We start from the raw sequence: 26,601 nt of genomic DNA, 5'->3' as shown, positions 1-26,601 counted from the left end.
AGTACATTGCACTGAACATGTAATCTTATTTGTGTTAGAGACACACTCTCACATAAAAGGCATATAAATAGCTGACCCTGAAGAGAACCAAGAGGTAAAGCACAATTAACTTTTATCACAGGAACAGAAATGCGAAAGCAAGTCCTAACTGGGTGACTTAAGCAAGCCTACTTCCATTTTTATATACCTCAATGCCAGAAAAAGACAACACAGTCTTATCCACACAGAATAGATGATACAGTTTCCTATGCTGAAAAACTACTGGTGGGACTCTATAGGAGATAACTACCTTTCCAGTATTTAGAAACCATCAGGCAATGTCATTTAGGAGCTACTTGCAAGTAGAGGAGAACCTCAAGACAGTGCCATCTGTTACACAAATATATTGTCGTGGGTCCCTACCAGATGAGAAGGGGTTGGGAATGCCTAGCAGAGAGCAAGATAACACAATGCGAGATTTGATCTGTGTTTAGGAAAACATACAGCATCACACTGCCATGTTGCACTTCCACCAATTTTCCTACCAAAGTATTTGTTTCATTAAAAATATCTGAAAATACTTGAGGTAAGGGCGGAGAACCTGACAAAAGATGAAATGCAGATCCCATACGACCTCTTACCTGTTGAGGCCAAAATCACGGAATTTTCAGAGTTGGAAGGGACCTCTAGAGATCACCTAGTCCAACTCCCCAAAATGTCCAGAACGCCAAGTTGCCCATAGCACAGAGCAGCAAAACAGCGGCATCTCCTGGTACATAGGGTTTTGGTCCAAAACGCTGTTAAACTGCCAGTTCAGAAAGGTCAGCATATACTCTGACTGACCTCTGGTTGCCTCTTGAAAGTAAACTTCTTTGTGCTAACTGGATTATGTGCCCTCTTCCTTCCAGCCTACTTCTACTCACCTTATTTCCCTTTCCCTGAAAACAGGTTGGTTAATCCTTCAAGACCTAGTAAGTAACAAAGAAAAGTAAATGGGGACAGCACAGAAGATGAAGATACTCACTGAAGGACTGTCAGTACAGAACTAGACGAAAGAATATTCCTTTGTATAATTACTTATGCAGTTATATTTCATTTTAGAAACAACTGGATAATGGATCAAGATCTGAGGGATTCCCAGCACTGAACTGCTGATGTTCTCAAGGTCCTAAGCTTCCTGCATCAGCCAGAACTGCATTGTAGAACGCCCTCTTGGTACACACCGACAGCCCCACCATACAGCCTCACCATTTACATCAGGGCTGCAACCACCTTCAATTCAGTAATTAAGTCAAACTTCCCAAATTCCCAACCCTTTCCTAATACTATAGCAAATGGTGTGTTGTGTTAGCATTGGACTTAAAAAAAATAAAAACAAAACCACAAATGAACAAACACTATTGCTGTCAACTATAATAAGAGACCCCAAAGTCTCCTGTGGTGCCTAAAAACAAATCCCACGGTCTGGCAGTATTCCAAAAAGAGTATCAGATAATGTGAGCTGGCACACAGAATGCCATTCAAAAGATCTAAAGGGTACTCTCACTCTTTTTATACCTCCAGCTGAGACACAGGACATTTAAATCACCAATAGATTTGAGACTTCTGCAATATTACATCCTTCATCACTGTTCAGATGCAAGGAGAAACAATTAAAATAGAACCTAGTTCTTAATATGCAGAAACACTGCTACATGTGGTAGCAAAGAATATTTAACAAGTATCAAGCTAATTATTTTTTAAATAAAACTGAATTTTATTAAGCTACAAGAAAGGCAAAGATGGTGATAGATTAAGAAAAATATTTGCTGGGCAATCCAAAAAACAAAGACTGACACAGGTACAATTCCCTGCAAACCCCTTTATGTACTGTTATTGTAAAGCTCTTCGAATCTGCATATTGAAAGCTTAACATACACTATTCACATGGAGAAAAAGGTTATAAAGAACATTACACGAACAATAGAAGGCATTACTGTCTTTTGCTGTTCTTTTCAGACATGAGGACATTGAACATCTCATTGCTGAAATGGTTTAAATGCATAGGCCAAACCCAGATATTCCTATTATAGCTCACATGATTACAAAAGTCCAATTGCATAATAGAAATCTGATTTACCAGCAGGGAAACAGTTTGCTGGAAATTATTCCCCTATAAATCAGTTTCATTTATATAAACTGTCTTGAGGTGCCAGTAAACATTAAAGTATGCAGAACATTAAGTATATTTACACGTTCAGTGCACTTTAAATTCCTCAGTAAGAGGGTACTGAAACGGCAATAGAAAAAGGAGCTTTGCTTATATGATTGTACTTGTGATAAACACAAGTGGCTTGACGTAAAAAAAAAAGAGAAAAGCTATCAGCACATTAACATTTGTATGATGAACATTTACCAAAGCATTAGCAATGTAACAATACTTTATTTTCCTTTATAACCAGTGCTTTTCAGTGTTACTGATTCTCACCTGATATAACAAAGAATTTCCTTGTTAACATCGAACACACAAAGGAGGGAATTCCACTCTAGCATCCATCTATACCATCTGAACCGCGTGTACAATCTTTGATGTTTTTAAATAAAAAACATAACCAGCTATAAATAATAAACGGTATTAAAGTTTTCATTTAGCATCTACATAAATTAAGATTGTTGGATTTTCAAAACTGTGAGGTTAGTTCAGGGAGAAGAGGAGACAATCTAGACAGACACATTCATCATGCCTGCTGCTCTGATTTAGACCTCTTATGCCTTACCGCAGTTCCTGGCTGTGCACACACAATACAGCCACATCTGCACAAGTCAAAGGTTCGAAGAGTCATACTGAGGCTATAAATAATGAGAAGTAAAAATAAATGAAAATTTCCTTCATGTGAATTTTCACAGACAGAGAGATTGGCCAGGTTAAATGTACCGGATCGACTGAAGAGCAAAGAAGATGTCCACTAGCCAACTAACAAGTAGCCAACACGTCCTCAGCCAACTACCCCCAGCTCAGTCCTCTCAGATTTGATCAGTGTGAACTGTATCTTTGGACATGCACCAATATTCAGTGACTGTCACAGACCCCCAAGGAAAGGGAATGTGACTGAAACATGAGGCAGGAAGAACTGCAGACAGGAACTAACCGGAAGGGCCTTAGATCATCCCTCGGGAGGTGCTTCAATCCAATTTGACACGCCTGCCTCCTAGCAAAAACCTATTTAGATGTTACCACCTACATGGTAAACATCAAAGATCATGGGAAGTGTGTTGCTCACTAAAATCTTTTAACTATTTTCAAAACACGCATTTGTTGCTATAAGTTACTTCATACAACCACCAATACTGGTCTTGTTGCCAGCAGTGCTTAAAAATAGCTTAAGAAAAAAATTCAAAATAAAATTAGACGATCCTGATAACTGATCACGTCTGACCTCATAATGCAGATACGTTTTCTTTAAAATCATATTTAAGTATTTGCTATAAGCAATAGTTGTTGACATCTATAAAAGCTGCATAATAAAAATAAATACTTTCAGTCATTTACAACAAAATTAAGAAATATAATTTCACTTAAACAGGTAACAATACTTTAATGAATTACTTGTTTGTCACTGTACAGTCCTGAGCATGTTTTTGCAGGCGTAACGTAGGTCATCATTCTTCCCCCACAAGTCCACAAGACGTATGCAAGCTGGAAGAAAACTTGTAATACTTCTAAGAAGCAGTATCTCAATTTAGCTTTGGTAATTATCAGTGCAACAGTATAAGTCCTTGATTTGCTTTTCTCACACCAAATAGATTAAGGCAGGCACTACTGTTATTAGGATTCCTCCATCACCTTTTGACAGTGATACAGCAAACTGTCTGGAAGAGCAGAACAAGGCGATCGGAACCACAAAGCCAGCATCCCTGAGTGAGTACGACCGTGCAGCAGACAGGGCACAGATGGAAGTAGCCGGCATGCCAGTATTCCTTCATTACCTTAAAACAGAGCCCACAGAAAACAAACGAAGCAACAATTAACAAGAGCTACAGTACAGTTCACAAAAAAAGGTACCTTTCTCAAACTCCATTTCTGCTGTTCTCTCCTACTCTGAGCCCTACTCCCCTAACACGGCACCAAAAATCACGCCTCCTGCATGCAATCCCAGCTTTGCATTTGTCATATAGCTTCATTCCCACCTTCTTATCCAGTCCAAAACTCTTCACAGCACAAGTTTGCTCCCTTGCAAAATCTACTGTTTGTTGTACGCTTGTACCTCTACATCAATCTTCATAGACGCTTGAGTAAGGCAAATAAAGTCCATGGGACAACACTCCCGTGTCTATTATGTTCTTAGACATTCCCTGCCTTAGACTGTAAGATACCTGCTTCCATGCACTTATTCTCCTGGGACAAATTACAGGTTGTAAGCAACCTTACAGTATACTTTCACTCACCTATAATGTCAACTATATGGAGTTTCAGCTTCTGTTGCAGTGTATTCAGAGCTGCTGAAAGGGAATCTTGAGAAGATGACATTTTTATATTCTGTTTCACATCGTTGGAAAGGGACAACCACAGCTTCCCAAAGTCTTCTGTAGTCATCTCCATCGGCCTAGAAATAAGTTCACCGCATATCTTAGCAAAATAAGATACATTACTCAGAATATATTTGATCTCCCCAAAAAATCACACCTGGAAACAAATGGACAATAGAGCAAGCAGTAAGTTTAAACAAAGCCCTCCTCTTCCCAGCTTAATATTTAAAAACAGTTTCTATTCCTTGCTTTAGATTTCTAAATTTAAAAAAAAACATTATTCTATTTAAATGGAAGACCAGAGTGAACAGCCTTAAGATATTTTCCCATTGAAAGAGACGAAACGAGTTCAACGAGAGGTATACTTTATTATGGCAAATAAGGTGGATTTCATTATAAAACAGAAAAGTCTATTGCAAAAAGAACACTCGCTTTTTTTTTTACTCCTAAAATAAATGCAGTGTTCAAAAATGAATAGAATGAGCTTTCCTCTTCCCCTGCAAAAGTTGTCACCCTTTTCATATGAGGTATGGGTCTGTGCTCAAATCACTTATTTCAGTTTGACATGTTTATATTATGCCGTATTTTAAAACGGCATGCCCTTCTCTTCACTGCTCTGTTAGCCTCCTCAAAAACGCATTCTGTTCTTCAAGACTATTCTAACTTGCAGGTACTGTCAATATTCTTACTGGATTTGTACTTCTTCCTAGAACTTTGCTCCTTTTTTGTAAGTGTGTAAATAACCATTTACTATCTTTAAGTCATCTCAATGAGATTAAAATTAGCTTCTCAAGATTAAGCCTTATATTTTCATAATCAATACTAAAATCATCCTGTCCTTGTCTAATACTTATTTAGGTAGATGCTGTTTTAAAAACTGCAGCTTATTTTATTTACCTGATGAAGTCCAACAATGATAAAGTTATTGAAAATTCAAGGCGAGTTTCCATCTCTGACTGGTAATTAACAAAGCCAGAAAGAATTCCCTGTGTACAGATTTTGTCCATCCACACACACTTCTGGCAACGTTCCACACTTTGAGCTTCAATTACAGGAAACTGGTAGGTGGGACTCTCCAAAATCTATATAATTGTTTAAAAGGAATATAGAATATAAGTCTTGCTATCAAGTTGCATAAGTGGCTAAGATACAGCTATAAAATTGTGTCAGTGCCTTTTATTTCAATTGATTTTTCTTGGGCTTTTTGGCAAGTGAATAGAGCTACCATTTCTCAGCTCTCGTTGAAGATAAATCAATCATTAACATCTACAAAAATTCTGTAAGAATTAAAACACTGGAGAAATTGATCTCTTTCTGCCAATTGGCTTTTCCCACCCCGAATGATTGCTCAGAGAGAAAGAGAACTGATGGCCAAGAACCTGAATTCTGTAGTTCAGTCCAAAAATAAACAAATACAAGAGCTATATATTATACCCCAAGCTATATATTAAAAGCAAAAAGTTGAGAGATCATCCCCAATAACAAGGATAATTTCAAGATTACTCAGCAGTCCCCGGCCTCTCCAAACAAACTAGTAACACTGATTCTATCTGTGGTAGTGGTCTGTGTAGAAACTTAAATGAATTACAAGGAAAAACTAGACAGGAGATGCTCACTTTCTATCAATGCCATGACAGGTTTGATTCAAGCCAGAAATGAGAAGTAAGGAGACTTCATAGCCTATTAGAAGTTCCTTAATTAAGTCAATTCTAAAAGAAACATTTTGCTTAATTCTGTTTGTCCAGTTACCACTTGCTGAGTGTCTCCAAGGTTTCCTAATTCTATGCTGCTTTCAGCAGAATCCATGGATAATCATGCCAATATGCAATTCCTAAATAGCTTCCCAATTATTTGAGTGATGCTTCAGTCGAGACTATCACATGCTTTTTGCCAACCATAGTTAAATCCCAAATGTATCCAATGTCAAAAAAAATGAAACCAAAACAAAAAAAAAAAAAAACAACACACTGACCAACTCCACTGACATAATAGACAAAATAAAAAGAAAAAAAAAAAAAAACAAAAGCTGAAGCAAGCTTACACAATTTTATGTGAAGGAAGAAACTGCATCATGTTGGCCTATTGGATATATACAAATAAATGCACAAGCCCAGTAGTCACACTTAGACAAAAAAAGTTACACAGTGATTTCTTTGGCATTCTGAGTATGACTGGTGAGGTTTGCGTTCAGCCAAACACCACAAAGAAACTGAATTCAGAACTGAAAAATCATACATATTTGTTATACGGAGGCAAGCAGTAGGAAACAAAAATCAAGGTGAATTAAAAAAGTGAAACATTAACTTTTATACCAGATGGCACCAAGTTTAGTATTGAGATTTCTGTCATTACCCTTCTGGATGTGTGTAATAGCCATACCACAGATTTTAAGGAAATGCTTTGGGAAAAAGGCACGGCTGTGACATTAAACCAAACATTGCACACTTAAAAGCAAGCAAAAAGCAAGACGCTCCCAGTGAATTTGAAATATAATGGAAACAAAGTTTCTTACCTGAAAATGTTCTGCTTCTTCAAACACTAAGTTCACAGTATTAAGCGCAGAAGTGGTTTGATTTGAAACAAAAACAGTGAGCAACACAGAGTCATCTGTCCAGACCTTACATAAATACAGAGCTAAGGCATCACTCTGACAAAGTTCCACTACTTCAGAGTGAGTGAGCTCTTCCAGCTCTTCTGGTAAGGAAGGGACCACTGGTGTTTTACTGGCACTTTCACATTGAGCACTTGGAGAAGGCTGAAAAATTTCAATATTACTATCAGCAAACAAAGACGATTGTGACAGCCTACTATCTGAAAGTCTGTCATCCAGCCCAGATTTTTTTAGGGACTGAGGTGTTTCAAATGCTGAATTATCTTCTACAATATCTGAAGAACACAGGGAAGCTTTCCTTAACCTTGTGTGTATATTTCCCTCGCAGTCTTCCATGATAACAGGTACTGTATCAAGTAAGGGACCAAAATCTGAAGCAGCACTACTTTGGAAGTCTGACGGCTCCTCACTATTTTGAGTTTCATTTATCTTCGATTTCCTTTTGAACTTCTGAGTAGTTGCATCCACTTTCCCCATCTGAAAAGGAAGAAGAAAAAAAAAAAAATGGGGAAATTTCTAGCAAGCAGCTGTGTTACTGTTAACAGCATGAAACAGAGCGAGCAAGGACAAATAACGACCCAGGAATCAATTCAGATGACAAATACAAATAGATTCCAAACATTTTAATGGATTCCATAATAGGCTTTTCTTTTATTTCTTACAGGGTATTCGATTAGCCTATAACGCAAGAATGAGTTGAGGTTCTCTAAAACACAAACTAAAATCTTAAATATTAAAAAGCAAGCACAGCTGAACATTTTCTGGTTAAACCAGTGATAAATGCCAAGATTTGAGTTGGCTAATATGACAACACCAGTCTTAAAAAGATTACCTAATAACAAATTCTTTAGAGTACTGCATATTACCATACATAAATAAAAAACAGTCTTGACATGGGGCGTTAAACTCTAGGCTCGCTGCCAAATGAAAGCCAACAGCCCTGCAAAGTTGGGTCAAGGAACAGTTATTAGGGAAAACAGACTAAAACTTGAAGCACAACATGTAAAGAGAGGGAAGTTCTAGTTACTGAATCAGATCTGCTCCAGAGATTGCTTAACCAAGTAATATCCAACCTGCTTCAGGTTCCTAAATTATCAGATTACAGCAGTAATTTTCAATAGTTTTTCAGTTACTTGGGATTTTTTGCCTTGTTTTACTGCAACACTAATTTGACCTCCACTTACATATAAACATCTGTAATTGTAAATAAGGCAATATATAAACTTTAAGCTGGTAAGTCTCAAAAAAAAAAAAAAAACCACTTACCAGACTGACACCAGCATTTGATCCTAGTCCGATAAACAAAGTTGATGCCAACTGCTGCTTCTCTTTGTCTTCCTCAGAGAGGCTGGCAACTTGATCCGACCGCGATGCAGGAGGATCACCCACCTGTCCTGCTAATAAGCTGCCACAAGAAACAGTTTGTGGCTCATTTTCTTTTCCTACTTTGTTTTCTTTCTTTGGAAGATAGCCTTCTTTTCCCCATAGCTTGCGTACTCCCTCAAGTTTCAGAGTATTTGACCTAAAAAGGCAAACAAAACAAAGTAGGATCAACCATATGAACAGACCACGTTCACAGAAGCATGCCAACACTCTAAACACCCTTCACAACTTCGGTACTTTGATACACAGAGCAAGTAGTGGAATATAAATGAACGCTTTTGCATCTGCATGAAGTTCTGTTAGCAATGTCATTCATTATTTTTAAACACTGCGCAAATGCAAACTTGGACTGGGCTATACAGGCCTAAGCATAGACCTGTGCCCAATCAGCATTAGACACCTGCAGTCAGTAGTAAACTGTGTTTGCCAACTCCATCCGGAGTTTCAGATTACAGTTATAATGTATTTGAATAATTTTTTCAAAGTGAATACAAGCAACATCTTCCCAGGAGAAAGATTCTGGGAATCTCTAAGAATACTGAAATAGTTCTATTGCTGATTCCTTAAAAAATAATTTAAGTTAGAGACTGCAAATTAGAAGAGACCTAGAAAGTATTTTTATTTCTTATGAAAAGTGTTCATGTTCTCAGACACTGTGAACTCTAGCAGAAGTTAATTCAACAGACACAGGCTAAATGCTGCAAGTCCTACGCATAAAAGCCTCACTCGGATTTTCTTACACAAACTAGCTGAAAAAGCTTCCAAGGTTTCCTGCACACCAATTTATGTAGAAATTAAGTTATTAATTTTTATGGAAGTACAGATATGGAATTTATTTGTAGCGTTCTAAAACTTAAGGAGTATCTTACAATGCAAATCTTAGCCTCACTTTTATGTCAAAATGTTTCCTTAAAAGGCACATTATTGTAAGCCCATAAAAAGTAAGCGTAGACTGTATAAAAAAAAAAAAAAGAAAGAAGCCAGAGGAAGAAAAATAAAAACCACAAACACTTAATCATGTAATCATCAGGTAATCCTTTCCAGATTTTACTGCATTAACTACCACTTAATTTGTACTTTGTGAAGAAAGTGAAAAAACAGTCTTACTACATTAGTTGTTTTTTTTCTAGTTATTTCAAAGATTATGCCATCCTGAATTTCTTCCTATGTCATAGAGGTTTCCAAGTTCAGCTGTATTCTTTTTGGTTCCATGTAATGATGAAGCAAAGACACATGATACTGACAAAAAACAGAAGTTTAAATGTACATAATTTCAACCACAAATTAACTCACTCTTTATGTCCTGTCTCAGCACTATTACCAGATGTATCAGAACCAAAAGATAAACCAGTGGGGGACTGTCTGCCAGTGATGCCAGATGCGGACACGCTTGAACCAAATGACAATCCGTAAGGTTCAAAATTCAGAGCTGCAAGACAGACAGAATCTTAAAATTACAATGAGGCATAAAAAGGTGAGAAACAAATCTATTTTCTGAAAATAGATACGCTGTACTGCTGCATTTCTCAGGCTTCCCATTCAGGATCCTATCCTCATTAAAAATGGTTGTTTCTGCTCTCAAATTAAGTTTTTTTAGTCACACAGAGGATTCATCTAAAACGTATTCATTTGGTATTTGGTTTTAAATACTGAAATTAAACAGAAATACTGACTTTACAGTGTACCACTAAAAAGATCTGCCGATGCTTAGTATTTGTAGAGAGGAGTACTGTATTGCGTCTCCATAAGCGAGCTTTTCCATTTGTTCACGAGCTGAAGTAGCATTTTGAGTCCACAGCATTATGTCCATATCTCACTGCCTGCTTTGCAAACATACTTGACTCCTTGGGTGATAAATCATTTTCACTAAGACTGCAAATCAGGATTCAGAACCAGCCGCGTTAGCTATGCTTTACGAATCAAAACATAGTTTGAATAGCTTCTAAAAATTGTTTTGGACTATAACAAACAGTCGTTGTTACATACGAAGCAGAGCGCAGACTCTCCTTTGCAGCCCTAAAACTATCAAGGGGTACGGTCCCCTTCCCTCACCTCCACCCCAGCCTTACACTTTCTTCTTCCCAGCAAAGCGAATCAGCAGGGCAAAGCTGTTGGGCACCTGGGACGAGAGAAGTCTCCTGATAAAGGAGAAGGCAGTGCTAAGGAAGCGTCCTGTCCCATAAGGTAGCAAGAAAGCACGGGGGTCCAAGGGCCTTTTGATAAACAGCATCCACATAAAGATATTCAAACACTACCAACCCATAAATTTAGTTATCTATAAACAAAGAATTTCAATAAACTCAGTGGACTCCCCTTCTAGAATATTTCTGAATAGTCTCCCTCATCTATATGTTAACTCCTAGAATATTTATGAACCAGTGGAAGATGCTAATCCGTACTTGTGATTACTCAGAGAAAAGAGCGATTCATAATCCGGTTCCTACAATGGCTTCCTCGCAAAACTGTAAGAACGTTGCAAACCCCAGTGCACTAAATGGATGTTCTTCAGCAGCAAAGACAACTAATTTCTTCTCAACACCTCAGTGTGAAACACTATTATGAGCTCAACCTGACATACAGTAGATTGTATCCATCGTTGGGCTTTATATGCATGAAAAAACAGTATAGAATAACCAGTTTCAACATATTTGACCTTGTTCAACGTTTCTCCACCAAAATTTTGAATTTTCTAGCAGACTTAAAGTGGAGGCTGTATATGTAATACTCTCAATTTATAGTTATCTCAGAAAAGTGTTAAATTCTGCCAAGCTACACGTGCAAGGAAATAGCAATACTATCTATGGTATGTATTAACCCACACAGTCAAAATCTTTTAAAAATAATTTAATTGTAGATAATGAAGTATAGAAGACTCATTTTTCTAATTCCTCAACAGTAAAGTTAAGCTGGGGAATGTCTTGGAAAAGCTTTCCAACCTCAAAGTGAAACATTCAGAAGTGTCTAAAAGAAATCCTTATGTGACTGGCGATAATAAAGTAAATGAGTATTTCAATGGCAAAAAAGTAAAAACAAAAAAAAATGCACTATAGGTAAAGTTTTGGGGTATTTTTAAACAAATAAAAGCTCACATTGCTGTCTTCACTGTACCTACAATAGGTAAGAAATGCAAGATTTGTGTCATAAAAAGTTCACAATGGTTATTATTGCAAACTCTAATTCCACAGCCAAGACTAAGTTCTCAGTATAGTAAAGCGAGGAACCCTTTGCTTTCACTTTAATAATCTCCATAAGTTTCAAACCCCACAGACCAAGCAGAGTTTACAGTAAAACATTATCATCTACAGTACAGCAGCCCATGATAAATGAACACTTACATATAGCAGCTACACAGACGCAGAACTAAAATCTAACTTGAACTTAGCTAAGTCTACAGAGATGTATTAAGATAACATTACTTTAAGAAATAATATTAAATGTACACTTAGATTGTTTGTTAATACTCATACCAGCCATTTAATAAATGCAGTAAACTAACAGTCACCTTTTTCCTGAGAAAGTTTCTCTTCTTGTCTCTGGTGATGAGGCTTATACGGTGCTGCACCACGACCAAGTCCCTCAGCCACAAACCCATCCAGAAAAGACAAAGAAGCATCTATCTACAGACAATTAAGAAAAGTGAGAAAGCAATGAAAATATTTTCTCTACACGAGCCTGAAGTTACCAAAGAATATTGTGTCTTATCAGCAAATTAGGATCTTCTGTCTCACATCTCCCATATCTACCAGTAAAGCTGCTTGCTGTATTAACAGAAATTGGTAAGCAAGTATGTTGAAACAGACTTCGAGCTAGAGATTTGTAACTTAACTCCTCGGCTATTTTTTTCCTTAACAGGAAAAAGAAAAGAGAGAAAAATAAAACAGAGTGAAGTTTTCCCAAAATGGTTGATCCTACCATTGTGTGAAAACACTAAATTCAACCCCCCAAAAAACCTCAGCAACATCAATACTATTTTTCATCATTTATTATGGACATTTCAGTGCAAAGATCAGTAGTTTCTAAAGAGGAAGCAAACCGTTTGAACTAAAAAGCAGTACCATATAACTAAAACAGGCCTAACTTGTCTTTAAAAAAAGGCAACAAAAAAAACAAATCCGTGTATGAAATCATGATTTTGTTAAAAGCTACCCCAGCTTACTAACTAAACAGTATGGCTCTTTGTCTTTCAGTATAGAACATTATGATTCATCGCACATGCCTGAAAAAGCATGTTTCTGGAAACTCACTTTAAGCAGACTAAAGAGCGGCACCAGTCAGAACCATCAAATATCATTCATTCTGAAAACACTTTTTACCAAAATATTCAACTGCCCAAACTACAAAAAGATTAATGAAGAACACAGGTTGCAGCTGTCTTACCACCATGTCATTGCAACTAGCATCCAATGGAAGCAACTTTTTCATCAGTGCTTTGTCTTCACACAGATGCTTCAATTCAAAGGCGTATTGTCTCATGCAGGTATCTAGAGAGTTGCTAAATTCTTGGATTAGTTTGTCAACTGTGTTAGAACAAGAGGTACGTGATGCTGTCTTCGTGACTGCAGCCATTATCCATGCTTTAGTTTCAGGAGTAACAAAAGTCTTCTTCAGCAGGCTGTGGAGCTTTGTCAAAACAACTTCTGGATCAACATCCGTAACAAGGCTGGAATATTCCCCCAATACCTATTCAGAAAGAACAGACAAGAGATGCATTTAGTCACAAAGAGCAGTGCTTTCAGTTTTGAAATCAGAATGCAGTACTACAACACAACACAATTAAAATCCACCTCACATTCAAGAAACTATTATTTAAACATGTTCTACATTATTTCTTTACCATTTGTTGTTTTAAATGTCAAAGGCTTGAAATGATCTTTGCATTTACTTTAGCAGACCCCAACTTTTAGCTTCTTAAAAATCAAATAGCTGTCTTGAAAAGAAAGCTAAACATAGCAATTAGGCCATTACAAAACATGATTTGCTGCAGCCCCTTCCTTGGGTGGACGCTGAAGCTTACCCAGGCGCCAGACAATACTAGCATAGCACTTGGCCTGCAAGGCTAAAAATGAATTTCATGGCCATGTCTGGCCTAATTCTGAAGAAGACAGAGAGGTGCTCAGTGCGCAGCGAGATCCACGTGGATGCTAAGGCACTCCAATAGTCACCTGCCTTAAAGGGAGCAAGTCAATTTTTCCACAAACTATGACAAGCTAAATAGTCCCTCAGGCACCAGAAGAGGCCACTAAAAATAGATTTCAGCATATTATCTTGACTTCAAGTAAAAACTGAATATTCATGACTAAATAAAACAGGTCAAAAGATTTACTAAAACCATGACCACCTTTGACAGTTTCCTCATATCTGTGTATTCAATTTTGACCATGTGTCTACCTTACCCAACTCATCACTTGAAGGAATTTCTGTGGATACAATGCATCTTCCTCTTCAAGTAAGGCTAAATAGGACTGTACTGCATATATCCGTAGCTGATCATCTTCTTTTCCGTCATCAAATCCTAAATACAAAACAATACATACTTTGCCCGCAACGTAAACACCACCTCTCACCAAATATTTCAAAGTGTATTTTAAAAGAAAAAGCCAGATGATTAAGGAACGTGTCTAATTCTTTGGAGCATTCAGGGGATTATCTCACCTTCAGCCAGCAGCCTCAGAAAGTTGTTTGGGATATCAGGATGCACAACGTCACCTCCAACTGAAAACACAGCATTCATTGTTTGGATGAACCACTCATTGTCAGGGGCATACGTGTCCAGATGTTAAGGAATGAAGTGCTAAGGCATAACTTTTTCTTTCTTTTTACTGTGTTTCCTAAGGAACACATTTTCCACAAATAAGCTACCCACCTTGCTCTCTCCGATAAGGTGGCATCCCGATGGTCAAATATCAGCTCAATCTAACTGAAGAGGAAATATTCCTGTATCTTTTATAAAGCATTTCCTGTATTCGTCACAAAAAACGGCTGTCAGGTAGAGAAATCTTAAGTTACTGCCCTGTTGAAAAAGCTCACGCGTGAACTTTACAGCTAGGCAATTTGCTGGCTTGCCAATCAATACATCTTAAGCTGTGCATGAATAAACATTAGAGTGAAAAATACTAGTCTAAGCAGACTTCACACAGCAGGAACAGCCATATTCACACAAGGATTTAGCTCTGAAAACCTGTCCTACTGTATCTGAAGTTCACACTTGTTCCATGCTGGCTTTCCAGCACAATCTTTTGAGTTTGTTTACCCAGTATCACTTGATCAATGACAGACTAAGCTGTTCTCTTCAGCAGTCTTTTACTGTTGATTTACTGAAAAACAATAAATATTTTTAAGTACTCCAAAGAAAACAACACTGCTTTTCTTATACATTTAAAATTTGACAGGCCTTTGCTAACTTTGGAAGTTAGCTTCTGGCTTCCCTCAAGTAAGTCCTGAAAACGCACACTTACTGAATGGAAGTTTTCAACAGTACAGAAACATTAGTATTGTCTTATTTTTGCATACTGCATGACAACGCAGCTTTTTTTCCCTACGCTACTCTGTGCCAAGCAGTGTACAAATAGGATGTTAAGGTAGCTCTCCCTTATAAAGAACTTACAACTCAAATTATCAGACAAGAATACATACAGAAAATCAGTCAATGGGAAGTCTAACAGCAGTGTCCACCATATGCTAAATGCCTAATTATCACTTTCATCTTTTTGGTATAGTTAAATAATATTTTCTTTATTTCTATGAAAATGTGTTATTCTTAAAATCCACACACCAACGCAGAGTTCTCCGATAGGAACATCATGCCCACAATTACAGAACAGCACTCAATGCAGCACTGAGGCATCTGTCTCCATGCAGTGGTATAAGACTTCAAAGTTTTAATTTGAAAACACAAGGTTTTAATTCTAAACTCCAAAGCCAAATTAAAGCATTTTGAGTGCCATTACCTTCTCTCAGTGAAATACAAGAAACACCATGGTCATTTTTGTATGCAGTTTCTTTTGCATATTTGTTTTGCATATGAAAGAGTGGAAAGCACAGCTGTAATACTTCCTTGCAGTGATCATGAAAGATGCTTTTGAAAGGTACACGTGCTACATTTGCCTGAGCTCTGACTCCAAAGCTTCAGAAAAATAAAAGGATATTTCTCAGCTAGTTCAGAAAAATAAAAGGATATTTCTCAGCTAGTTCTGCTATTTTGCCAACTAAGCTGATGATAGCATATTCTTCCTTGGTTTCTTTTAAGTAGTCAAGCATCTTCTGAACTATGACAATTACATTCTGTCCGTTTGTAATTCTATAGAGCAGCTCTAAAGTCTGAAAGAGAAAGGAAAAAATAGATTTAATTGGCTCTGATGACTGAAAAGAGGAAGCAGGCAAACAGAAACACTTTAGTATGATGCCAAATTGAGCAACGGTACTTGACAAGTCTTAAATGAAATACACTGCTTATCTACACAGCTTGTCACATCAGTATTGTTCATAACTGCTCTCTCCCAATAACTGAGACATAATATGCCTTTTACAATCCTCATTTTAGAAAACCTATCATCCATCTTAAAAAGTAACTTAATTTTAGACATTTAAAAATTCACTGACCTCCCTTTTAATAATGGGGTCTGGATGGTCAAGACATTCAATTATTGTCATCTGGTGCTGAAGTGCCAGATTAGGATCCTGCTGGATAACATAGGTCAGAGCCTTTAAACCTGGAATATAAGCAATTGGAAATGATATAAAATAATTTATACTACTACAATCAAATTAAAAACGTCTTAATGAAATCGGGTATCCTTACCTAAGTATTTCAAATTAATTTTAGGTGACAAAACAAATTTTCCAATGCACTTGGCAGCCTTTTCAAGCAGTTCAGATTTGGGATGAATTGTATAAACTGTTTGGACACATTCAAACAAGATGGCTGTGGGAGGGAAAAAAAAACCTACACTTATTTAATTTGTATTAAATACTTCTATAATGCAAAAATTTTTTGGAAGCAAACAAGCTCATTGACTATATCAAGGAACTTCAGTGCTGTCCCAGCCCCACTGAATCTAACTGCAGAGTACCTACTGACATACATAAAAACAGGATGAAATACTATCTCCTTTAGTATATATGTATTTTTGATTAACCTTTGCCATTGTGCATACAATTTTGCGTCCTTAAAGTTCTTCCAACCTTCAAGTCTCCTACAGTTGCTTAAAGGACTGGACTGGGACAGATTTTAGAACGCCAGTGGGCAACTATGAAATATCTGAGACAGTATTTTTTCAGTAATTCATGTGATTTTTTAGCTACTACCAACAACTAAAGTCAACCCAGGAACACCCTTCTTAAAAATGCCTTTATGTAGCTGTTTAAGAAAAAGATAGAAGTAAACTGAACAAGACCCAAGAAGCAATGAATCCTTTGTGGCAGCAATTCGGGCAAAGCTTCAGACCAAGCTACTCTCCCCAAGTTAACTGGCATTTAAAATCATGACATATTTTTCAGTTGTTCTTGTAATTCAGTCTCTAACTGAACTGTCCAATACACAACCACCTACTCTTCTCAAGCATTACGGAACTAAATCTGAGCAAGACTAGCATATTAACAACTCAGTTGCCTACAAGAAGCAAGAAACATGCATAACCAAAGACTTTCAGTAAGAAAGAGTAATCACTCAAAATTACATTTTTCTTTTGTCTGGGATCGTCAAGGGAAGTTTTACAAAAAGCTTATCGTATGTCAACAAAAACTACATACCTAAATTCTACGTCCTTGCATAAATCATAATAAACTGCCCACTTCGGCCCCATAAGTGCTTAAAACAAATTTAACGTTTAACTCTTGGCAATTCCAAGTGCAAATTGTCTGCATTATAAGGCAATACACCTCTCAATAACTCGTATGTTCTTGCCTAAAAGAATAGAAGCAATAAACTGAATACACTAAACATCTGACAGATGCTTCCTCATTTATTACTTACCAAAAAAGAATAATTCTCTAAAGCTCCTCTTTTTAGTGGAAGTGAAGCTTACACAATGCTTATCAAAATATGTATCTATCAAGTAAGCACTAGACATCTAGAGATTTGAACCATGTTCCCCCCCCGCCACCCCCTCCAAGTGTTGCTTTAAAAAAAAAAAAAAACCAACACACAACTCAATTTTCTTTCCATCCCATTAGCACAGGTACTTTGGCAGTATTTATGGGGCTTTACTTTAACAATTAAATAATTGGGGTTAAGTTTTTTTAAATACTGAAACAGCTTTTAATGTAGGGTTCTAGAACATCAGATCTGGGTGTCTGGGGAGGTATTAAGACCTGAGGAGGGGAAAGCAAAGAAAAATTCAAATAAATTGCTCAACTTGTTATTAGAAAAAAACCTTAACAGTGCAATTATTCCTTTTGCTTTGTTCTAGCAACAAATACAGCTTTCTCTACTGAGATGACGACATTAAGATAGCTTTCTACCACATCCTAGAAATTTTAAATTGAGATGTGTGCCAGAAACATCTTTTCACAGGCACCACTATCACTGAATTCCAGAGGTATAATTTTTATTAACTATTGCAACAGAAAAAGCCCTACACAGCTGGAAAGAACTGATGCTGTCACTCTTCCACACTTTTTACTGCCTTTCTTAGGGCAGTGAAAAGAAGATCTAAGCATGTGTAATAAACAGAGCGGTATCACTAGAATTTTTCTTGTATCAGTTATTTCAACTTAAGCAATGTTCAATAATAGCTTTCATGAAGAAACTGACTTTCTGTATTTAAGAGCAAGGACAATGCAAACATAGGATAGAGGCTTTTGAGTCAAGATTAATTCCCAGTAAATAAAAATGTTTTACTGCAATGATAAAAAACTGCTCTCTACCGCAATGTATTACTTGTTTTACAATTTACTAGTTGGACATTTAAGAACACAGTTTCTGTTTACTGAGAATATAATTAGATTTTTCAAAAGTACTGCATAAGTATTTTTGTCACAAGTACTGGTCTATCGGAAAGTGTCCCTGTCCATGGCAGGGGGGTTGAAACTAGATGATCTTTAAGGTCCCTCCCAACCTAAACCATTCTGTGATTCTATTTTAGCACAATCAACTACTCACATTTTCCATCTTACAAATACCGATAATTACATAAAATAACCTCACCCACCATATGTAATATTATGATTTATCTCTGCTCTTCTTAAAGATTCATCTAGAACATCATACATCAATTCGCTTGTCCTGTTTAACAAGAAAAAAATATTTAAATTATTTGCAGCAGTAACAAGCATGCAGTCTTATTCTGCCAAACAGCTCAAACACTAGTATTGAAACCTGTAACACAAATTATTCATATCCACAGATTCACTTTAACATGGAAAAGCTCTATAACATGTTTCTAAATGGCATCTAACAAGATGTTTTGCATGTTTCAAAAGAAATGTTTACCATAACACAAGAACAAAAACACTGCCCTGGCTGCTTCTATGAAAAATAAAACATCAACAGGAAAAGGATCACAGACAACTAGGTCCTCGCAAAATGACACCACTTTTAAAAATATCTTTACTCCAGATTTTTGCACAGTTGTCTGGTAACCTAGTAACAGAAGTCCCAGCAAAAATGTATTTCAAGCATATTCCACAATAATCAATTGTTTAGACAATCTAGAAGTAAACCAGAAGAAACTAATTTTCAGTTGAAAAAGTATCTGCTCACTGTATTGGTTAATAACAAGAGTATAAGAAGTTCCGAAATTATCTTACAAAAAAACAAATAGAAAGCTGTCTATGAGGGACAGATCATGATTGTATTCTTTGTAGCTTCAAAATATTAACTACAGAGAAAGATCTGGTTACCTTGGATCGTCTTTTCCTAACAGCCCCAATATTCTTAACAGCTGAATTTGTAACCATGGTGCTGGCACGCTGTGATAGTTGAAGTCAATAGGAAGCTTTCCACCCACTACCTGCTTTAGGATGGTTACAAAACTCCCAGTCAAGTCCTTGTATCCAGATGAGTTTTCCTACATAATCAAAAAGAAATGCAATTTAAATATTTTGATACAGCTCTTCAGAAGTAAAAATAATCCAGATCTTGAGTAAGATCAAAATACCTACGCTGATGGTTTCATTTCTTTAAATTAAACTTCTACCCTCATCCCCCCCCAAAACCTGTAAGCTCTTTACTTTAAACCTATGCTATTTTCTCACACATTTGCAAAGGGAGTGAAAGTAACCTGAAGGCAACATTAAAAAAAAAAAAATTTACAAGAAAATTTCTGCAAACCCTTTGACACGCTGTAGATGTTAGATCCTCTAGCTAAGGAGGCCAATGATGCTGAGCATCCAGATCATGCAAGACACGGATCTGTCATGTTAAATGGAGCGCTAGCACAAACAAACATAACACATACATCCATGATCACATAAATTAACTTTTCTAGCAATTACAAGTAAAGTTTTTTCTGTAAGACTTCTGTACAGTAGACTGTGTATTTAAAATTAAAAAAAAATATATATAAATAGCTCCTAAGTTCAGTTGTGCTTTTAATTCTGTGCCTACCTTAATCATTTGAAGATAAATATGTAAAGAAGCAGCCATGACTCCAGCATCCCTGTCGCATAAAGCTTTGCGGAACTTATCATGAATATGCTGAACTTGGTTAGGAGCAATGAGATAGAATTTATATAAAGCTTGAACAGCTTTTCTTCGGATAATTTCCCTGAAGATAAATGAGATTTACACAAACCAAAATGAAGCTGCTTGTGTATTTTAAGTACTTGACTTAACAAAACAACTTGCACTTGTTATTTTTACAGCAACATAAAATTATGTGGCTGGCCATCAGAACATCATGATTTGGAGATGAGAACCCATGTTTTACATATTTGATAACAAATGACTTTGCAAATACCATCTAAGTGAGGAAGTGATAAAGCAACCTTAAAAGCATAGTAGGGCTTTATGTCAGATTGACAATTCAAAAGAACAGCCACCAAATAAACAATGAAATTGGCCACTGCTAATCTGTTGTGGTCACATGTGCAGCTCCCAAAAACACCTGTCTAGAAGTTACTGAGTCAGATCGTTCTGCAGTTCCCTTTCTATTCAACACAACACTTATGTTATCCACTGTGTATGGGATATTATAAATTAAGAATCAAACAATTCAAGGGTATTAACATATGCAGACACTTTTACCAACAAAGTTTCTATAAAGACCTTTATAAAAAATAGAGGATCAGTGAAGTACTTCAAGGATCCCAATCCGTTTCTCCACTTACTTTACTAACAGTTCTTCATCTACATATTTATTAAAAGGACTCCAGGAGATAAATTCAATTAAATTTACTTATCAAAACTGGTTATATAATACCTATCCAATACTCAGTAAAGACTGCAAATAAATGAGACAAGAATCCAAGAGAAAAACTAAGAGAGTAACAATTTCTGAAGGCAACGATTAGAAAGATCAACTCAGAGAAAAAACACGAGTTTACTAAAACTACCTACAAAATTAAGTCATTCAACCATACAGGGCCACTTGAAATTCTGTAAATGAATACGTACTTAGAATGCTGGAGCTTGTCTTCGATTAGGGGGAGAACAGCTGGAATCATCTCCCGTGGAAAGATCTGGCTGACAATGGTTAATGCCATGCACACCTCTACTAGATTAGTGCTCTGTAAGTCCTGTTACAATCATTGAAATAAGACAGTAATTTTTTATTTAGACTTTAAAATTCTGCACAGACGTAACCCAAATCTTTCACAAGAAGGCTGGATCTAGCCCACCTACAGCAAGCATCCTGCTGCCAGCCATCCTGTTGTCTGCTCATGTTTGAGAAGTGTCAGCTCTCACTGAGCTAATGGGGTTCTTTTCTTCTCTTATACAAGAAGAAGAAACAAGCAGTTCCTCACACTTGTGTTATAGAACTACATTCATATTTTAAACGTATGCGAGATTAATACATAGCGCTACAATCAATGTTTGTTTACAGAAATTGCTTGATGATTGCAGAACTATGCTGAGTCCCCAGTCATATCAGTGGGATGAGTCACTTCTCACAGAATTCAACAGTGTTCTCTCTAGTGCCTTTGACCTAACCCAAAGAATTAAAAATAAAAAAGAGCAAGCTCGATAATACTGCCAATTACATATTTGTACACTAAAACAAGATATTACCTACTCCCTAAGAAGCAAATGCAAATTACACATAATGGTCAACAAAAAAAGAATAAAAATTCACAGCCTGTCTCAAATACAATTAAAAATAGTATATAAGCTCACTGTAACCTTAAACCAAAAAAAGATGGATGAATTCATGAAATACAAGACTAGAATTTTTTTTCAAAATGAATGAAACATTTAAGATTTCCAGCTCACACCATTATTTGTTCTGGCCATTTGTCCCAGATAGGTTTTAGTCCTCATTTTGGTTTAGTTCTTTGTGGGCTCCCATTTTTCACTTCTTTTTATATCCTTACTAGTTTCAAGTCAGATTTTTAAAGATTATAAAACAGTTTTCAATCACAACAACAAAATGAGCATCACTTTCAGTCTATAATTCATGTGACTTTGGCATACTGTAATATAAAAGCAATATTACACTGAAAGAATTACGGTAAGTCACAACCGCTCTATTAAAGAGGCGGTAATTCAGACGATGATACCTATAAAAATATTATTAGATAACACATTTTCAGTGTCACTCCAAAGCATATTTCCATTTTCTATCAAAAGAATTCAAATAAGCCAACAGATACTTGCTGTCAGCTAAAAGCAAAAGTTTACATTGAAATATACACACATGGCTCCTCCTGGATTTGAGAATGTATAGAACTGGTACAGCTTTTAAAGGAAATTTTATGGTATATCGCCTCTGAAAAAAATTAAAAATATGGCTTCAATATCAGAATGCCAAGATTAAATTAAAAACCCAGGGAAAGCTATTTCAGATTTTCATTGCTAACCAAAGAAACGGTAATTTTAAGACAGCAAGACAGAACTGAGTACATAGCTTAGATGTTGTCTGACACAGAACAGAAACAATTGGTCCAAATTTAGTTTACCTCCAGACCTCCAAAAACACTGTACCTTCACAACTGTGTTCACAAGTAGAAGTAGCAGTTCATGATTTTCATGTAGAAATAAAGAAACTGCCAAGTAACCTATAAAGGAAAGCAGCCTCCATTACTATTGCAAGCAATAAGCAACTTCGAGTTAGAAAACTTAAGACTGTCTGTAACACAAGAAAAGTTAAACAATTACAAAAACCCAAGGGAAAAAAAAAAAAAACCAAACACTGCTGGGGTTGATGACAGTTGCTTGTGTTTTAAATATCAAGACTTTCTTTTATTTCCAGCTAAACCAGTTATATTTAAGTTGCAGTAAAGCTCAACAAATAACAGCTAAGAATTCATAAGCTGTAAGAAATTAGACATTCCATTACTGTTATAGCTAAAGAGCAGCCAAGAGCACCATGAGAAATCACTTCTGGGAAAAATATTATCTTCCCTGCATGGATAAAAGTATATTACCTCTAGACTACACAACACAAATGCACTTCCTTATTTTTTGAAAAAAGAAAAACAAAATTCCAGTTCAAAAAAAAATGTATATTCAACTTGGAATACAGAAGAGTAAATTCACCGTCCTATGCCAAAAACTCCCTTGTTATTTCTTAACAAGGAGGAAACAATTCCAGAACCCCAGAAAAGAAACCTGCCAGAAACCTTTTTCTTCGAGACCCCTCTTCCTTTTAAACTAAGGGACTTAAAGTGGGGGGGTGGGGAGGGTGTACCACAAGTTATGACAATATTTTTATTACAGAAATAGATCTTAAAAAAAGGCCTTTGTCCATTCAGGGCTTAGGGATCAAAAATGAGCAACTTCGATACAAATAACTGTATTGTCTGGGCTATCAGATTGATCTATCTGCTTGTGGAACTATGGACTTGATCAACTTAGCACACCTGCAAAAACGTAGTTCGCTCTGATTTATCAAGGCTCACATTGAGTAAGAGAGTAACCCATCCCGACTGGACAAACTGACACTTCCTTAATACAGACTTTGGTATACTGTACCAAAACCAGACAAGGTCATCCTTATTTATCACATATGATTGCAGAATGACAACAACCTAAAAAAACCTCAAACAAAACCCCATGCACACTCTTGATAACATCCTTTTACCAGATCAAGGCTTAAGGGCACTTTATGTCCAGAGAACTGTAAGCCACCCGTATTTAAAAGAAATTTTAAAAGTGTTGCTTCACCAAACCCTTCTCAAAGAGAGCCCTAGTAAGAAAAGGTCTCAAACCGATTAATAACAAGAACATTGGTTCTTGACACTTACAGAAGTCACAAAGTTTTCTTCAAAACAGCTTACCACCTGCCCTCCCAGGTTTGGTGAAGATAGAATTTCTTAATCCCTACCAGAGCATCTGTGCACTGGCTTTCATTACTCAGCGATAAGGCAACTTTGAATCATCACTTGTAACACATTCTCTCAGAAACTTCAATACTTGAATGGATGATCCAGATGAAATTCAAACAAAGGATATCAAACAAGCATATCCCGCAAGACACTGCCTTCCTGCTGTGTATGCAGACACAGTATTGCTTGGAGTTAAACCATTTTCTCTGCAAACAAGAAGAAATGTCTTCACTAGGCAGTTGAATCAGCAACTGCAAGAAAATTCTCCAAACGAGACAGGCTGACAGCTACTTCAAACTAAATCTACCAAAAACAAGTTAATAGCCACACTGGCAGGCAAGAAAAATCACAACGGCTTGACATTTCAAAGAAATCTGAATTAGCCTTTCAGATTTCCTCAGTAACTTCTGCATCTATGCTATGAGGACCTCCCTCTTTACCTTATTTCCTACCACTGTTTCTAAACTAAAAAAAAAAAAAAAAAAATCCTACAAGCACCAAAATAGAAAATATTTCAGGGCCACTTTGCTAACAGTAATAAGCCCTTGATAAAAAAAGTCTAAAACAACTACCTCTAAGTTAAATACTGGGAAACCAATACTATTCTTGCAGAAATTGCCTGACATGAGCATCTGTCTACTCTTGTACCACAGTACTTGAAAAAGAAACCAAATCCTGACAGAAACTCATTTTCAGCTTGATGAGTTTTTTAACAAAACTTCTCGTAAATTACTTTTTTATTGGTGTCGCAATTCAAAACAATGAAGGAACTGAAGATTTAAAATAATTTCCACTGCCTTCTGTTCTACAAACAGGTATAGAGCAGCTCACAAACTAGAGAATGTTATTTTCAAAGAGAGAGACTATGAAACAAGACCAAGAAAACAGAAAAACATTTTAAGTTGTATTTTTACATGAATTATAAATCCTAAGACACTAAAAACAGAGTTTGAGAATATTATTAAGGCTACAGCTCCATGCACATACCAACTCTTTTCTCCAAAAGATTTCCTTGCTGCGCAAGCTTGATTGCATGGATATACCCAAAGGACGACTCATACCCCAGCATCTCACAATAGATGAGTCTCACCATACATTCTTTCATCAGTCTCTGAAATACCAAAAATAAATTATTGAGAATTTTAAGTCAGCCATGGTTTATGTTCTTCTTCACTGCCCTAATGAAGTAGAGGACTTTATCTGATAGAAACATATGTGCATTCACACATATTTTCTAAAATCAGGGTACTCATAATTTTTCCTTTGCTATGAACTTCTTCTGTAAATCAATATTAATTTTTGGCCATAAGAGCAGAACACCCCATATACTACCCTTAAAGATGTTAACAACAGTATGTGATCAATAGTACATTAATTATGACTAACAAAAAATATGGATAATATGAAGCGTTAAGTGATCACACTGCTAACCCAAATTATTCTTTACCGATCACTACACTGACCTACAATGGGTTTTCACGATGTGTGAGGTAAAACTTTATTTTTCCCTTCAAAAATTCTCACTTGAGGGACTGAGATACACATTAACTAAGATGAGAATATATCAACTCCTGCAACTCAGACATAAGCAACAATGCACACAACAAAGCACAGCTTCTTACACAGCACCAATTAATTGTGCGACCGTCAGCCTGCAAAGAACGTTATTTGATGGAAGCAGTTCATCACCCAGCTTTTTTGTTTGCATTATTTCATAAACTACAGAATGACAGACTCAGGGTGCCATATCGCTACAGTTTATTCGCACCAAACAGAATCGCAGCGTCCTCACTATTTGAGCCATGCTGCAAAACTAGAGATGCTGGTAACTTTTAATGCTGATGATTAAACAACTATAATGCAGATAACCTGTACACTCCACCCGGCAAAAAGAGTGAGAACACTGTTTTTCTTCATCTTTGGCCTGCCTTTCCCACAGCCTATAACCACTAACAGAACTTACTAGTGTTGTGGTGGGGGCAGAAACTGTCGCTTTCAAACTGGTTAGTTCCTGCTGGATTAGTTTTTCTTCTTCCTAGAACAGATTAAACTTCTTGTTTTCATTTTGCATAAATTTTGCGGGCAAAAATATGAAACAGAAGACAAAGAAGACATGTTAATTTAACAGTATTCCACAGCCTTCTCAAAACCAGGGGACATCTCATTTACGGCAGTAACACAGGGCGGCTCGTTCTAAGCACAGAAAGCAATTTTGGCCTTCTTTAAGGCATTTTTTGCTTTCTTTAAGGTTCGCTTCCAACCTAAACCATTCTACGAACACGCAGTGCGAGGAGGCCCGTGGCAGAGTCCCCCCGGAGCTCCAGAGGAGGCGGCCCCGGGGCTGAGGGGAGCGGCCGGCGCCCCGCTGACGCGCCCGGGGCCCACACCACAGCGCCCCGCAGTACCGCGCCGCCACCTCGGGGAGGCCGGCGGCGGGAAGGGAGAGGAGTAAGGCCCGGCCCCGGCCCCCGCCCGCTGCGAGGCGGCGGGAGGAGCGGGAGGTCCGGCCCGGCCCGGAGCGCAGCCCGTACGTGCTTGGAGGTGAGCGCCGTGATGCTCCGGATGAGGCTGCCGAGCCGGGAGGTGACCGAAACCCTGCCAGGGCCGCCACCGGCGCCCCCCGGCCCGGCGCCCGGCTCCTGCTGCCCCAGCAGCCCGGGCAGCACGCTCAGCGTCCGCTCCACCACGTCGCTCATGGC

The 26,601-nt window shown here is 37.2% G+C and overlaps 1 protein-coding gene across 1 annotated transcript; it reads right to left on the bottom strand.

Annotated features, from left to right (window-relative positions):
- Positions 1-1,746: 1,746 nt before the first annotated feature.
- On the bottom strand, positions 1,747-26,601 carry AP4E1 (adaptor related protein complex 4 subunit epsilon 1). The gene is made up of 21 exons (XM_082488895.1): positions 26,434-26,601; positions 25,866-25,937; positions 24,890-25,013; positions 22,560-22,633; positions 21,033-21,154; positions 20,025-20,184; positions 19,319-19,485; positions 18,628-18,701; positions 16,278-16,400; positions 16,079-16,188; positions 15,657-15,796; positions 14,132-14,244; positions 13,873-13,991; positions 12,857-13,159; positions 11,982-12,096; positions 9,773-9,908; positions 8,363-8,618; positions 6,998-7,573; positions 5,383-5,567; positions 4,405-4,562; positions 1,747-3,945 (listed from the first exon to the last, which is right to left on the bottom strand). The coding sequence occupies exons 1-21, from the start codon at positions 26,596-26,598 to the stop codon at positions 3,785-3,787; spliced, it is 3,453 nt and encodes a 1,150-aa protein (XP_082345021.1). The 5' UTR covers positions 26,599-26,601; the 3' UTR covers positions 1,747-3,784.

Source organism: Vanellus vanellus (genome assembly GCF_965231255.1).
Source record: "Vanellus vanellus genome assembly, chromosome: 11".
Classification (NCBI taxonomy): domain Eukaryota; kingdom Metazoa; phylum Chordata; class Aves; order Charadriiformes; family Charadriidae; genus Vanellus; species Vanellus vanellus.
This window is presented reverse-complemented; position numbering and strand designations above follow the sequence as displayed.

Bases quoted from the DNA above. Each gene is read 5' to 3' on its own strand.
- AP4E1 (XM_082488895.1), bottom strand. From the start codon at position 26,598: ATGAGCGACGTGGTGGAGCGGACGCTGAGCGTGCTGCCCGGGCTGCTG. The intron at 21,155-22,559 runs GTACAGTGTTTT...TGATTGTAACAG, and splicing joins TTGTGAACACAGTTGTGAAG to GACTTACAGAGCACTAATCT. The intron at 19,486-20,024 runs GTAGGCACAGAA...TTGATTATGTAG, and splicing joins TTTATCTTCAAATGATTAAG to GAAAACTCATCTGGATACAA.